Here is a 14,567-nt window from a genome sequence, read left to right as displayed (position 1 = left end):
GCGGTGGCTCACACCTGTAATCCCAGCACTTTGGGAGGTCAAGGTGGGCAAATCATGAGGTCAGGAGTTTGAGACCAGCCTGGCCAACATAGTGAAACCCCGTCTCTACTAAAAAATACAAAAATCAGCTAGGTGTGGTGGCATGTGCCTGTAGTCCCAGCTACTCGGGAGGCTGAGGCAGGAGAATTGCTTGAACCCAGGAGGCAGAGGCTGTAGTGAGCAGAGATGGCGCCACTGCACTCCAGCCTGGGTGACAGCTCAAAAAACCAAACCAAACCAAACCAAACAAAAAACCCAAAACAGCATTACAATCTGAGAGTGGTGACTGCCATATGCTAATGCTATAGACTGAAATTCAGTTTCCATTTCCATAGTCTTTAAACTGAAAAAACAATTTGAATCATTTGGCTATTAAAATTTTCTCCTTTGTTCTCAGAATGACATCCAGGATCTATGGTCAAAATTTTGGTTAAACATAAATATAAAAAAATGCTAAAGCAATGCTTTGTCTTGTTAGCTTACTGTTACATAGCACAATGAAATAGCTATTTCTGACATGGTTAAAATGTATTAGAGATTTCAAATGGAAAGCATATACAAGATGATAGAAAGCATGCTCAAAGGTTTAAGGAAATAAGAATACTGCTTTTCTCCAAATCTTGAAGAGCAGAACAATTCCTATTATCAACACTGTTCTAAAAAGGGCTCAGCTAAGCAGACAAAATTTTAGTAGTAATATTTTTCAGATAGCAAAGGCAATATAAACTAAATATGTAAAGGATACACATGCACAAAGTATATGCACATATGCATATATATATATACACACACACACATGCACAAATAGCAAATATACACATAGTGTATGTATGATACATAGATGTACAGACACACATATACACACAGACACAAAATCATACAGCCATTTATGGGGGGTGTGATAACTTTTAGTCAAATAAAAAATGAAACAATCGTTCATCTTTTCAAACAAAGGAATGTGGCTTACAGTAAAGGAGATGGTGGAATACATCCTCGAAGTTACAAAGAAAACAGACAAGTTCCGCATAGACAAGAAGTATACATTACGGGATCTCTCACTACTGTCTCTGGATCTAAGGACTTCTGAATATATATACTAAGTAATGAGGGTCTTCTTAAGTAAAACATAAGCAAGAGACATTATTTTTTGATAAATGTTTTGGAGAGATTGTTTTATTGTTCCTTTTTAAAAAGCTATATAATCACTTATTCTGGGAACAGAATGAGCTGGTTACCCTTGCCAGGTTCCAAAACCAGATAGCCACCGTTTGGTAAATGCATGGTGAGAGACTGGTTCATATCTCAGCACCAGAATTCACTTGACATGATAAAAGGCCACATTTGATATTTTCAGATGTTTTGACATCATTTGATGTTTGGATTTGTAACACTAGCACATAATTACTTTTTCCCTCTTTTGCTTTCTCTTCAGTACCGTGATAAACTAAAATTGAACCATATTGTACATAGAAAATAAAACATTTTACAACAAATAGTTCTTTACTATACGGTCCATCTGTCTGAAAAGTACATTATGTGAATGACTGGAAGCTATTACCTGCTGTACTGTGGAGTTCCCACCATTTAAAATAGCAATTCCAAGTTTCAAAGTAGCTGCTACCATTGGTCCAGTTTCACCTAAGAAATATAAAAAAGTAGTGTTTCTTGTATCATTTCGCCTTCTATATTAACCTATTCTACCTCCAATGCTACACTTTAAAAATTATTATTATGCTCCCCCGCAAGCAATCTTCATAATGGCGGAGGGAGACTGACAGATGTTCCAAAAAATAATAAAATAATAATAATGCATATTTGGCATCAACATTTTAAAAAATTCTCTACAATATCTAAGAACTGGAACCTTAAGAAGATACAGAAGTAACAGAATAGGAAGACAACTGATCTTGAAATATTGAGACCTGAAATTATTAAGATTCATGATTACTCATGTGTTTAATAAACATTAAAATAAGTATGAGCTACTTAAAACTTTCTTTAAGGAAAATTTCTCTCCCTCTTCCCTCAACAATATTATATATGAAGAACTTTCATCATTTTTATTGTATCGCTTTTACTTTAATATGTTTGTAGTCTGGTTTATTAAGCAGACTATTCTCAATTTTAAGTTATTCGGATAATAACACAACATTTTATTCAGTATATCATATTTTATTTTTCATTGTTCACCTCTATTTATCTTAGAAATATAAATAATCTTCTATTTAAGGACAAGGGTACCTAATAACAGAATATACCACCATTACTTTTCCTTTCCATTACAAATTATATTTAAAATATTTTCACAAAGAAGCTATTATGAATGTACAAAAAAATCATCTTGAAACAGCTGGCTACTGAGATATACGACAGCATCTTCATTGTTAAAAAAGTCTCACTTTAAATGTCTCCATATTTGTATCAAGGGTCAGCAAACTATGGCAAAATACCATAAATTACATAACAAAATTACAGCTTGCCACCTGTGTGTGTAAACAAACTGTGTGTAAATGAAGTTGTTTTGGAACACAGCCACCCTGTTTGTTAACTTATTGTGTCTGGCGGCTTTCGTGCTAACACAGCACAGTTGAAGAGCTGTGACAGGTTGCATAGTCCTTGAAGCTGAAAACATTGACTCTCTGACCTTAAAGAAAAAGCTCGGCCACCCCCATTTTATAGGATCAGTCTGCTAAGGTTTAGTTATAACATAGTTTCCAAAACTTAAAGAACAGAATGAAAATGAAGCTGTATAGTAAGACTCTGAAAAACAAATTAACATTGGTCTCCGTAAACAATGAGAGCTCGTATTTGTGAACAGGCACCTGATAGAGTCATGAGCCAGAAACCCCGGGACTAAATGAGTCAGTGGAATTGAAATGAGGGAGCACCTTGAGAGCAACAAGGAAATCTGAAGAACAGACACTTGTGAGGGAACCCAAGGAACCTTACCTTTGCTGGCACTGATGGTCTGCAGCACCATCTCAGCCGCACCACGGTCGTGGAGTCGGGCTTGCTGGTATAGAAGCTTTTGCTTTTCCATTTCTTTTTCCTGAACACAAATCCCAACCGTTTATGTTGAGGGTATCAGTAAGCACAGCAGATTTCTACAGACCATATTTTTAGTCATCTCTTCATGTATGGGCTCTATGACAACATTATGGACCATTTCAACACCAACGATGTTCTTAAACAGATATTATTAACATATTCAACTCTTGGTTTTTTTTTTTTCCCCCTTTATAGTTTTCTTGATATGCTTTTGGTACTGGTTTATCAGCATGGATTTGTTTTTCTCAATTTTAATTATTTGATTCATCCAAAGCCTGTATCACAGTTTTGAAGTACTGTACTTCATCAATGAAGCTTGCACTTTCTGATTTATACATTTGTGCATAAGTTTGTCACGTTTTTAATAATCTCCCATGCCATGGCCATAACTTGATACTGCTCAGCAAATGGCTCGAGTTGCAAGGTATCACTGAATCACAGAAAAACATTAACTGAGATGTCTTGAAGTTTAAGCAAAATTGAAAGCTGATATGAATAAAAAGGTAGGCTTCAACAAAGTAGTGGATTTATGATACAGATCTCCCCAGTCACCCCCAAAGAATAAGAGATGCAATGTGCCTTTATATTTTGTATTCTCTGGTGGTAACAAACGATACTGCATGGTGCTGCTGGAGCAATGGCTGGAGTTTATTCTTTTCCACTTAAGCTACCACTGAAAACATAAAGAAGAAAATAAAAATAAAATATAAAGGCACAGCAAGTTCAAGACTGGTATGACCATTCACTTGAGCAATCCAGTTCACTGGAGAATTGAGAAGGAACTAAGCAGTATAAGTTGCAGAATGAAAGTTGCATAGAGCCCTATGACAGTGAGTCCATCAAATGGCGTGGTAGAGAAGCTTAGTCAATGGGACATGAAACAGTCAATTAGTATCATGTCCATAAACACAACGGCCAAAACATATATGACCTAACAGCAGGAAGAGCTGCAGCAGAGGTAGCCAGAATGACAGCTTTGCTGCCATAAACTTTCCATCCAAAATACAGAAAATAGACACTGGAAGATGGAAGAGGTTTAAAAAATGAAGGCTTGCTAGTTACAGAATATGAAAAATAAAGTGAACTAAAAGGAGGGGGAAAAGAAATGGGCTCAAACAAATGAAAAAAGAAACCTTTAAATCAAAAGCAACCAACACAGACATTTATGCTGTTACCAGAGAGTTCTCGCCGAGGCTGGCAAATTTGTTTCTTAAATCTTTGATAATATCGTGCTGCGAAAACAAAATTGATCAGGGTTTTTTTGTCACACTATAGTTAGCGCTCCTGTGGTTAAATTTTATGTTTTCTTAAATTATGTGATAGGCCTAAATGGAAGCAGAGAAAAGAAAGAAAAAAAAAAAAAAAAGAGGCAGCTTTGCTTTATATGTAGCCATGCTAACATCTATAAGGTTTGCCTTCATGTTTAAACCTCTTCCTGTGAAGTCAAAAACAAAACAGAAACAGAACCACACAGACACACAAAACCATTTTGTCATTACAACACGGTTTCAGGAAAACTGAAAGAGGACCCTTTCGTCTGCTCTTTAGGTGTTGTTTAAAACTGATGAGCAACATTTGATTCTTCCTTTTAGACCCAACAATCTTTTATGTTCCTCCCATTGCCAGAGCTCTATGTGGAACGTTCGTTTAATGCTTAACCAACTCCTTTTGTGGGAGAGTTTTTCAGTAAGAAAATGATAAGAAATTATTCGCTCACGAAACTGTCCTATCATTTTCATCAACTAAAGAGGCAAGGGAGTCAGGAAGAAGTTCTTCTATTGACCTAATAGAACACATAAAGACAGTCATCAGGAAACTCACAGAAGATGGAAGATGGCAACATGCCACACACTCTTGAGAGAAAACATAACAAAACAACAGTTTGCCATTTGTGCTCCCAAAGTGGGAAGATCAGTTAAAGACCTGCCAGAACAACTTGCACCGTAGCCTATAAGGTCCCAGTAACCTCCTCAGTAACTGAAATCAACACATGAGGTATGGACCTTACAAGGTCCAAGAAATAGACAGGATCTCAGACTACCTTGTATAAAAATAAACTCCCTGGACAGGTCACTCATTTTCTTCTATCGCATCTAAATTTTAATAATCAATGTTTTCAGGAAGATGATGAAAGTCATTTGAAAAAAAAAAGCATTAAGCCAAAAAGATATACTGATCTAGACGCAGAAAAATACTGTATTTCATAAACAGAGATCAAGTCAACCTCTCTGTTGAATTTATTGTTTGTTGAACTGAAATTGGAAGCTCTCCCTTCAGGATTCTTTAACATTATTTCTTTCTAGTACTTTGCCCTTTGAGAACAGCTTCTGGGCATGTAATTTAATCTGTCATTGGGAAAGTTTATTATAAATTAAAAAAAAAATAAAACCCTGAAAGTTAAACCAGAAAATTTTCAGATACTAAGATGAATTATGTAAACAGATTTTTTTAAACTGCAGATTAGCTTTTCTAAACAAATTGTAGACAGATCTTTCATAAGCATCTTCCTCAGGAAAATAACATCTTGAAAGCACCTTTTCAAAAACAGAGTTCTCCAACACACCAGATTTTGCTTAAACTGCGTAAGGCTCTTAAATAAACACCACCTGCAGTTTAGTCTTTGTGTTATTTCAAGGTTATTTCAAGGTTACACAGTAAGGTGAGGAAAAAAAGAGCAGCTCCAGAATTTAAATTTTCCCTTAGGCAAAACGTTCTGTTTGCCAAGAGCAACCAAGAATTATCAGTGCACATCCTAATAAGCTTGTTATGAGGTTTTTTCAAGGTCAAATATGGTCATGTATCAGACCCATGATCAAATCACTGGTAATGAACAGAAGTATTTTACATCATGATTTGCTTTTGGTTATAACTGAAGTTTGTAATAACATTGCTAATATTATTTCATTTTGTCTAAGAGTGTGTCAAGCTTTTAACACCAGGGGAAACAAGTAGAAAGTCTCGAAGAAAAACAACTGTATTTAGTTCTTCAACAACTTGTCTTAAGTGAGAAAAAATTATTGAAATAGGGAGAATTACAATTGTCCCTTGCTCCTGGATGCAGAAAATATCAGGTTGGTGCCAAGGTAACTGTGGTTTTTGCCACTGACCTAATCAGTTTATCCTCGTAATGGAGATGAAAAGATATTTTAAACCAGGGTAGCCTGGTTACAGGAAAGGAATTTACATTGTTTCTGAAGGACCTGCCTCAGCTCCATTGACCTCTGGGGCAGAACTTGAGCAGATCAGAGGCTGAGTCTACCAGATCTATCATCTGTTCATCATACAAAATAAGCCCATCTACTTTGTGTTTGTTTGTTTGTATTTCCATGACTTCAACAACTGTAGAAAATGTTTTCATAATATCTTCATCAGAAACTGTAGGTGGTAGCAAGTTATAACAGAATAGCAATATCCAGGAACAAAACTCCTTAAATTCCCATAATTTAGTAACGTCATAAGTCAACTTGAAATATTTTTAATTGGCATCTTATAGTTATGACCTACAAGGTGATGTTGAACATCAATATTATAAGAAATAAAAAGACTGAAAAATAGAAGATTTAATTGGATAACAATGGGGACAATGAAGAAAGGGAGTGAAATTGTACTAATAATTTGGTCTGCAGCACAAACAGGTCAACTCAGACTAAGGAAAGTCAAAAGCATGGATAAGAGACACCTTCTCCACTTCAATTACTTCTTTTCTGTTGTATTCCAGTTCCTGAAAAATGTAGATTAGCTACATTTCTGTAGCGTTGACTCACAGTGATGGGAAAATACCAAGATTATAATTTTGTTTAAAACGAGTGGTTCCTAACTTTTTTTTTTTTAAATTAAATAAATAAGCCAGGCACGGTGGCTCATGCCTGTAACCCCAGCACTTTGGGAGGCTGAAGTAGGAGGATTGCTTGAGCCCAGGAGCTCTAGACCAGCCTGGGCAAATAGCAAGACCCTGTCTCTGCAAAAAACTAAAAATAGCCAGGCTTCGTGGTGTGCACCTGTAGGCCCAGGTGGGAGAATCACTGGAGGCCAGGATTGTGCCAATGCACTCCAGCCTGAGCAACAGAGCAAGACCTTGCCAATCAATCAATCAATCAATAAATGTACATGAAATTTCCTAGAAGATCCATGAAGGCAGGAGGCTTTCTTTGTTTTAACCACACCAGTACACACATACTATACATCCAGTACAGTTCTCTGAAAATAAAAGGTGTTCAAGAAAATTTGCATGAATAAATGACAGAACTAAATGATGTGATATCCTATAGTCTGTGATCACAATTAATCTAAAATATTACAAATGTTATCTTTTTTGTTTGAAGTGCTGCAAAATTAGTAGCTCTAAAAGTTTGTTTTTCAGTTCATGCTTAAAGAGGTCTTCAGAATTATACACATACAAATAATAATCAAATTGTGGGCTTTAACTCATTTAATTTTTTGTTCAGCTCTTTCATCATTATCCACTCTTTATTACTGATCTTTCAAACAGTATGATAATCTTCCAGAATTCTACTTCTTGATAGGATAAGCAAAGTTTCTAATGCTGTCTCTTTAACACTCTGTAAAAATGGTATCAAAGTTTGACTAATCTACAGAGACAAAAGAAACACTAAACCAGGGTCAAGTAAGTCAGTTAATGCACTAGAGGCTTTGACGTTAGATATCCTGTGTAATATGACTTTACAGTTTAATTCTTCCAATATTATATACACTTGCATTTTGGGTGGAATATTGTTTCTCAGGGATTCAGCATATTTAGAAGTAATTTAAAACGATGCAAAAGCAATTAAACTCAACTAAGTTGAAATAATTTTCTATTTCAGGGCCCAGTTGTCACAATTTGCACTTTACCACCGAAAGCTTAATTAACAAGGTACAAAAAGGAAAGAAAAGATGAGTAACTCTAAACTCAGAAGTTATCAAATTAGGAAAGTTAAGCTGACTTATCATTAGAGGGAATGTAGTTTATTCCAAAATGCAATATTGATTTAAAACAGTGGTCATTTACCTACTTATTTGTTTAAGCCTTAAAAAGCACTGAATACTGCCTTGAATACAGAAAGCAAGTACTATGCAGTTCTTTCTCTTCTAGGATAGCCTGACAAAAGAGAGAATAAGAACAAGAAGAAAACTTGGGGCCACTAAAGATACAAAGCTTTGGTTAGGTCACGAGGGTGCCAGAGTGGTGGACTAATTAGTGGGAAAATGGGAAGTCAGAATAACTTTGATCATAGATGGGATCAGAGCAGCTCATTACCTGAATTTTGAAAACTCACAGCTGTAGAAGCTCTAGTGTCTGTAATTCTAGGTCTTCATGAATGGGTATTAACCCTACCCCAGATCAACTCTTGAGAAACAGCTGTGCTCTAAGTATTCAACACAGTCCCAAATCCCCTGCCAAGAATTATCTGTCTAGCTGGGAAGAGGATTTTTCTGAAGACTATCTGGAAAGGTGGCACATGTGTATTTCTTCAATTCTTCCAGATACTTGGTACCCATTTTACGCTATTCCAGGTAGCATCTGCACAACTGGACTCTATTGCATAGATTGTCAAAAAATGATGTTAACTGAATTGTTGAGGACATTTTTTGTCATCCTCAGGGGAAAAAATGCTACTGAATTTTAACTTTAGAAATTTGCTTTTTCCAGTCAGGAAGACTATATTTTAAATATTATTATTTTTAATATTCCTAATATCAATGTTTTATATATTACATATTATATTTAATGATATTGATATCTATAATGAAATTTATGAATATTATATAAATCACATAAAGTTCATTATATTATTAAATTGTATTACATTTATGTAATTTCATGTTGGCTCCTACACTTATATAATTTACATTTATGTCATTTCATGTAATTTATGTTAAATGTATGTAATTTCACATTGGCTCCTAGAAAGCCTGGAGTCAGATATTCTGACAATCCACATTAAACTGACAAGACTCCATGGCATGGGTTTCTAGATGAATCTATTCCTGGAAGGCCCTACTATTTGTCTTTCAATAGTTTGTTTTTTTTCCCCCCTTCAGCTTACTGTGTTATGTGTAATTCTGTGATTCTTTAAACACTAAACTAGGAAAAGGCGGGATACATATGTATGTACAGAAGACATTATTTTCTTTTTTTTTTAAGATGGAGTCTCACTCTGCTGCCCAGCCTGGAGTGCAATGGTGCGATCTTGGCTCACTGCAACCTCTGCCTCCTGGGTTCAAGCGATTCTCATGCCTCGGCCTCCCGAGTAGCTGGGATTATAGGCCCCCACCACCATGCCCAGCTAATTTTTGTATTTTTAGTAGAGATGAGATTTCACCATGTTGCCTGGGCTGGTGTCAAACTCCTGACCTCAGATGATCCACCCACCTCGGCCTCCCAAAGTGCTGGGATTACAGGCATGATCCACCATGCCTGGCTGACGTTATTTTCTATAAAACATTTTTGTTGTCACATTCCTGTTCTAAAACACATGGAGTTTATTTTCTTTTGCAATCCTCCACAAACGATAAAAAGTGATAAAAACTTGCACGTTTTCATCAATACTTATGCAATTAGAGGAACTGCGAAATTGCCCTTAAAAATGAAGAGAATTTATACCTGATAGCAAACCACACAACTGTTAAAGGTGGATTTGACACCTGAGAACATCTAGTTCAAAGCTCTTTGTTCAAAGAACAGAAAGCTGAGAAACAGAGAGGCTGAGGTCACACGGCACCTGGCTGGTAATCCAGGTCTCCTGTGTTGTGTGGTTTGTGTTCACCACACTGTAGTATGGGCTTCCCTGACTTGTTTTTAGCAGAGAAAGTGAAATTGATTAATTATAATAATAATAGCAAATATTTAGGGATGGTTACGTGATAGTCAATGTTCTGAGTGCCTTATATATATTGTCTAATTTAGTCCTCATAACAACTCTGTGAAGTGGATACTATAATTAGACCTACTTTATAGATAGAAAAATTGAGGCTTCTGCTCACACAGCTAGGTGTTCAAGCTGGGATTCAAACACAGGAAGTCCATCTGAGTGTCTGCTCTTAATGAGTCTGTTGCCTTCCATTTACTGTACATAATCTGCTCGTGTATAAGCTTCAACTGAGATTATTTTTTAATGACAACACATGAAGTTAAATTACTGTGCATATGAAAAGTGTGCACAAGTATATATGTCGATACATGTTCTGGGACATCCTACAGATATTAACGTCTGTCCCTTATATAAAATGGTATAATGTTTGCACATAACCTACGTACATCCTCCTGTCTACCTTAAATAATCTCTAGATCCCTTACAATGCCTAATACAAAATGTAAATGCTATGTAAATAGTTGTTATGCTGTGTTGTTTTGGGAACAGTGACAAGGGAAAATAGTCTGTATTTGTCGGGTAAAGCAGCAAATATTTTTTTCGAATATTTAAATCTGTAGTTGGTTGAATCCAAGATGTGGAAACCACAAATACAGAGGGCCAGCTGCATGTCTCCTACACAGACTGCTATTTTGGTCCACATACTCATATGCATGAATTACCGTATACAATATAGGGGGCTGTGCTTTCTGGGAGTCTTCCTTGTATCAAGGCCAGGATCCCCACCCCAACCTATGCCCTTCTCTCTAAGCCTTGGCTACTTGCCTTGCTTCTGAGTCAGAATGGCCCTAGAAATGACTACTACCACACTGTGTGCTTATGAAAGCCAGCTGCTACCATCATTACCACTCACCAAGGAGACCCCATGTTAATGGATAAGGAGAGACTATGGAGCCTGGACACTTAACAGGCTGTACCCAAGGTGGCTCTGGCTTCCCCAGGGGTTGCCTGGAAGAACTGGTTAATATCAGCAGAAAGAATGATGAAATTAACCCTCTGTGACCAGTAAGTGACAGGAGATGTAAGTCACCTGCATATGAAGTGCCCATCCTCCTTCCCCAGGAGGCACTGTTCTGTTCTGTAACGCGTATGGTCTCTCAGGAGGCATCCCACACAACTGAGCAAGAAGCTGAACTGCTCAACGGCTATGACCAGCTCAGGAATACTCAGTCTTCTATTTGCCCTCCCTCATTCCCTGTATCGTTTCTCTATTTCCCTAACTCTTAATTCCCTGGGATTGTAACACCCCTTCCCCCAGTAAAGTGTTAGCACATAAGCTTTTGCTTGTGTTTTCTAGGAAATCTGAGCTAAGACATGAGATGATTACTTGAGATACGTAATTTTATTGTATAAAAAGTAGTTGGCAGACTGCAGCAATCAGAGTGAGTACTGGAGGACACTGGCCGTCAAAATTCCTTCCCTCTTCCCCTCTATGATTCAATAGTATGAAAAGCAACTCTTAATGCTTTAGTCCATATTTTGGATACCACATACCTCCTGCAGTAGGAACTAAAGAATTATAAATTTTCTTGATATATGGAATAATTGTTTCAATATTTTATATCCATAGCTATATCTTCCATTTTTATGCATTTAAAAATTCTCTTTGCTAAGATTCAGGAAGACTTTTTAATTTAAAATGCTGTGTTACTACGAAAAGCACCAAATAAACCCATTCAAAGTTCAAATTATGTAGCCATGGGGGGCAGTATATCTTACAGCCAATTCATTCTTGTAGGATTACCAAAACATTGTATTCTATTAAAAGTTAGATTCATGGATGGGCCAGACAAAAATTTTTTAACATTGGGGTAGTGCTACATAATATCAATCCTTAAAACATTTTGGACCTAAATTGGTTCTTCCATATTTAATGGCACATACTGTGGGATACGAGCTGGGTATTGGTTTGAGTATGTTATCAGGTATGACAATATTTTATTTGTGTCTCAGGTCCATCTGAGAGAATATGCTGGTTTCCTAAGTATTTATTACAGAATTACCAACTCCGCCATAGGCATATTTAGAATTTAACACACAAGAAATTCTCTTTAATCAATAGTACAGAAAAATAGGACCTCAGACTCATCAGATAATTCATCTGTGAATTAGAAATTGGGCATTCACCAAAAGGAAGATGCAGTTTGCCTAATATTTGAGAAAGATGGCCTGGAAGATGAGTTAACACTCCATTCCTCTCGCTTATCTAAGCTTCACTGTCATTAATTTAGATTTAGCAGTAAACAAGAAATCTATATTATAGTACCTTAATATTCTAAAGAAATGCTTTCACTAAATTATTATTTAATGCTATATGCTCAGATTTTAGAGAAGAGCAATAAACGAAGTACCCATCTAAAGAATGGTTCTGAGTTTTTTATAAAATCAGTTAATAAATGTGGTCTACTGCAGTATCAAAGCTCTTTGTTGATCTAGGTGAGAAAAACCCATAATGCTCAGAAAAATGATGTTATTTGAAATATTATTGTTTATTATTATTTGCCTTAGCAAAAATTAAAAAGTGAAATCTAGCATTCAACTCCAATAATTATGTTTTCAGGTAACTGATAAAGCATTTCTTCCCTTTCAATTAATGTCAGCTTCTTTATAAGATTTAACTCTCCCTTTTAATGCTTTTGATACAGAAGTTGCTCCAAACCTAAAAATTAATTAACTAAATATGCAATAAAGTTACTTAATAAGTAGTTATAGCAAAAGCATATTTACATATATTACAGATGAAAGAGGGAATTTTGTAATCAGGTTAAATCAGGCAAGTTTTAATTTAACAGGATCATGTCAATAATACACATATGTGATGGAAGAAGAAACGAGCTGGCAAGTCATTCCTCTTTCCTTGTTTTCCATGTTTTTTGAGCTTTACTGCATTCTTCATGGAGAATTTCCCTATAACACCACTTTTCTTTTTACCTACTTTGTTTCTCTTCTCAGTGACTTTATGGACAACTTTACAGGGAAAGAATTTAAATAGAAACTATAGCAAATATTAATAATTAACCAGCTACAGGGATAGAATTCAATTACCACACACTTTGTGTGATTTCCAAACTTATTTGATATAATTCATTATAAGAATTATTGAAAGTGACAAATAGCCTTTCATATTTGTAGCTTATGTGAATAACTCCACTATTAGACCATGTCTAATTATGTCAAATAGACATCTCCGTGTAAAAAGTATGGTAGATTACTACATTTATAAACAATACATTTTTCAGTGGTTTTGTTGGTATCACATAGTCAATCTCAGAGAAGAGTATCTTTAGAAGGAATTAATTAGATATATCTCTGTTTCTCAACTTTGTATTATTTCATACCACTTACACAGTATTTTGTTAAGAATAGCATGTTACATAAATTAGGCATAAATTATAGTCCCAAATCAGATGGAGATCGCTAAAAAAAAAAATCTCATTAGGAAGTGCAAATCCCCAAATCTGGTGTCCCACATTACACCTATAAATGTGTGGCAATTCCCAGCACTTCAAAAGCCTGCCTCTTGCTGAGACAGTCATACCTGCTGGTCTATATCCTCTGTTTTGGGATTAATTGCTAGGTTTCACCATCATGGGAATACTTGTCCACTGTTCTAAGTTCAAAGGTAGCCCTTTCTCTCGGGTCACGCTCCGTATCTCATTTGATTTCTTGTCCTTAGTCTGGCCTGAATCCTAGTGTCTAAATATTAGATGCCACCACTAGTTGTCTTTCAGACTTCCTTTCTGAATAAGGAACCTTTCTAATGTCACTAAATTTGACCCTATTTATCAAACTGATCTCTCTGAAACTGCATTCCTCTTTCAAGGTAAAATGGTTTTGTTGGCTAGCAACACCTTCTCCATCATCCAGCCCCATCATCCAACTATCAACACATTCTTGAGGCATTAACTTTTATGCTACTTAGGAAATCAGTTCTTTACTTGATGTTAGGTGATCCCTTCAGGTTTTCATCCCTCAACAATTCACAGAAATTTTATATGAAACAATTAATGAGAAAAAATCAAAATCTACCAAATTATTATTATATCTATTCTTATCTATTATGTAAGCCCATAATATATTAGTGTTAGGCTCATTATATGCCATTAACCATTATACCCATTAGATCAGAGCTGCATCTGGTAGTACATACGTGATTTACATTTTGAAATTTACAAGGATGATGATACAAGAACAATATATTCCTCCAACTATAATAGTGAGTTAAAAAAATTAAAAAGTGGCCGGGCGTGGTGGCTCATGCCCAGCACTTTGGGAGGCTGGACAGGTGGATCATGAGGTCAGGAGATAAAGACCATCCTGGCCGACATGGTGAAACCCCATCTCTGCTAAAATACAAAAATTAGTCGGGCATGGTGGCGTGCGCCTGTAGTCCCAGCTACTCGGGAGGCTGGGGCAGGGGAATGGGTTGAACCTGGGAGGCGGAGATTGCAGTGAGCTGAGATCGTGCCACTGCACTCCAGCCTGGTGACGCAGTGAGACTCTGTCTCAAAAAAAAAAAATAAAATAAAATAAAATAAAATAAAATAAAAAATTAAAAAGAAACTTTAAAATAGTTTCTTCAGAACAGTCTAAAATTCATTTTGGCAG

General features: G+C 36.1%; 1 protein-coding gene across 13 annotated transcripts in view; it reads right to left on the bottom strand.

The window, feature by feature from the left end:
• The window catches only part of RYR2 (ryanodine receptor 2), a 785,691-nt gene that overhangs the window by 72,433 nt on the left and 698,691 nt on the right, over nucleotides 1-14,567 (bottom strand). For all 13 annotated transcript variants that reach the window (XM_021934115.2, XM_021934128.2, XM_021934136.2 and 10 more), the window contains 2 exons: nucleotides 2,989-3,088; nucleotides 1,598-1,677 (listed from right to left, as the gene is read on the bottom strand). In XM_021934115.2, the coding sequence (XP_021789807.1) occupies nucleotides 1,598-1,677; nucleotides 2,989-3,088 (180 nt within the window). The remainder of the gene's footprint in view (nucleotides 1-1,597; nucleotides 1,678-2,988; nucleotides 3,089-14,567) is intronic.

The sequence above is a fragment of the Papio anubis genome, chromosome 1 (genome assembly GCF_008728515.1).
Source record: "Papio anubis isolate 15944 chromosome 1, Panubis1.0, whole genome shotgun sequence".
In the NCBI taxonomy this organism is placed as follows: Eukaryota; Metazoa; Chordata; class Mammalia; order Primates; family Cercopithecidae; genus Papio; species Papio anubis.
Note: the sequence above shows the minus strand (reverse complement) of the source record. Positions and strands in the feature narration are given on the sequence as shown.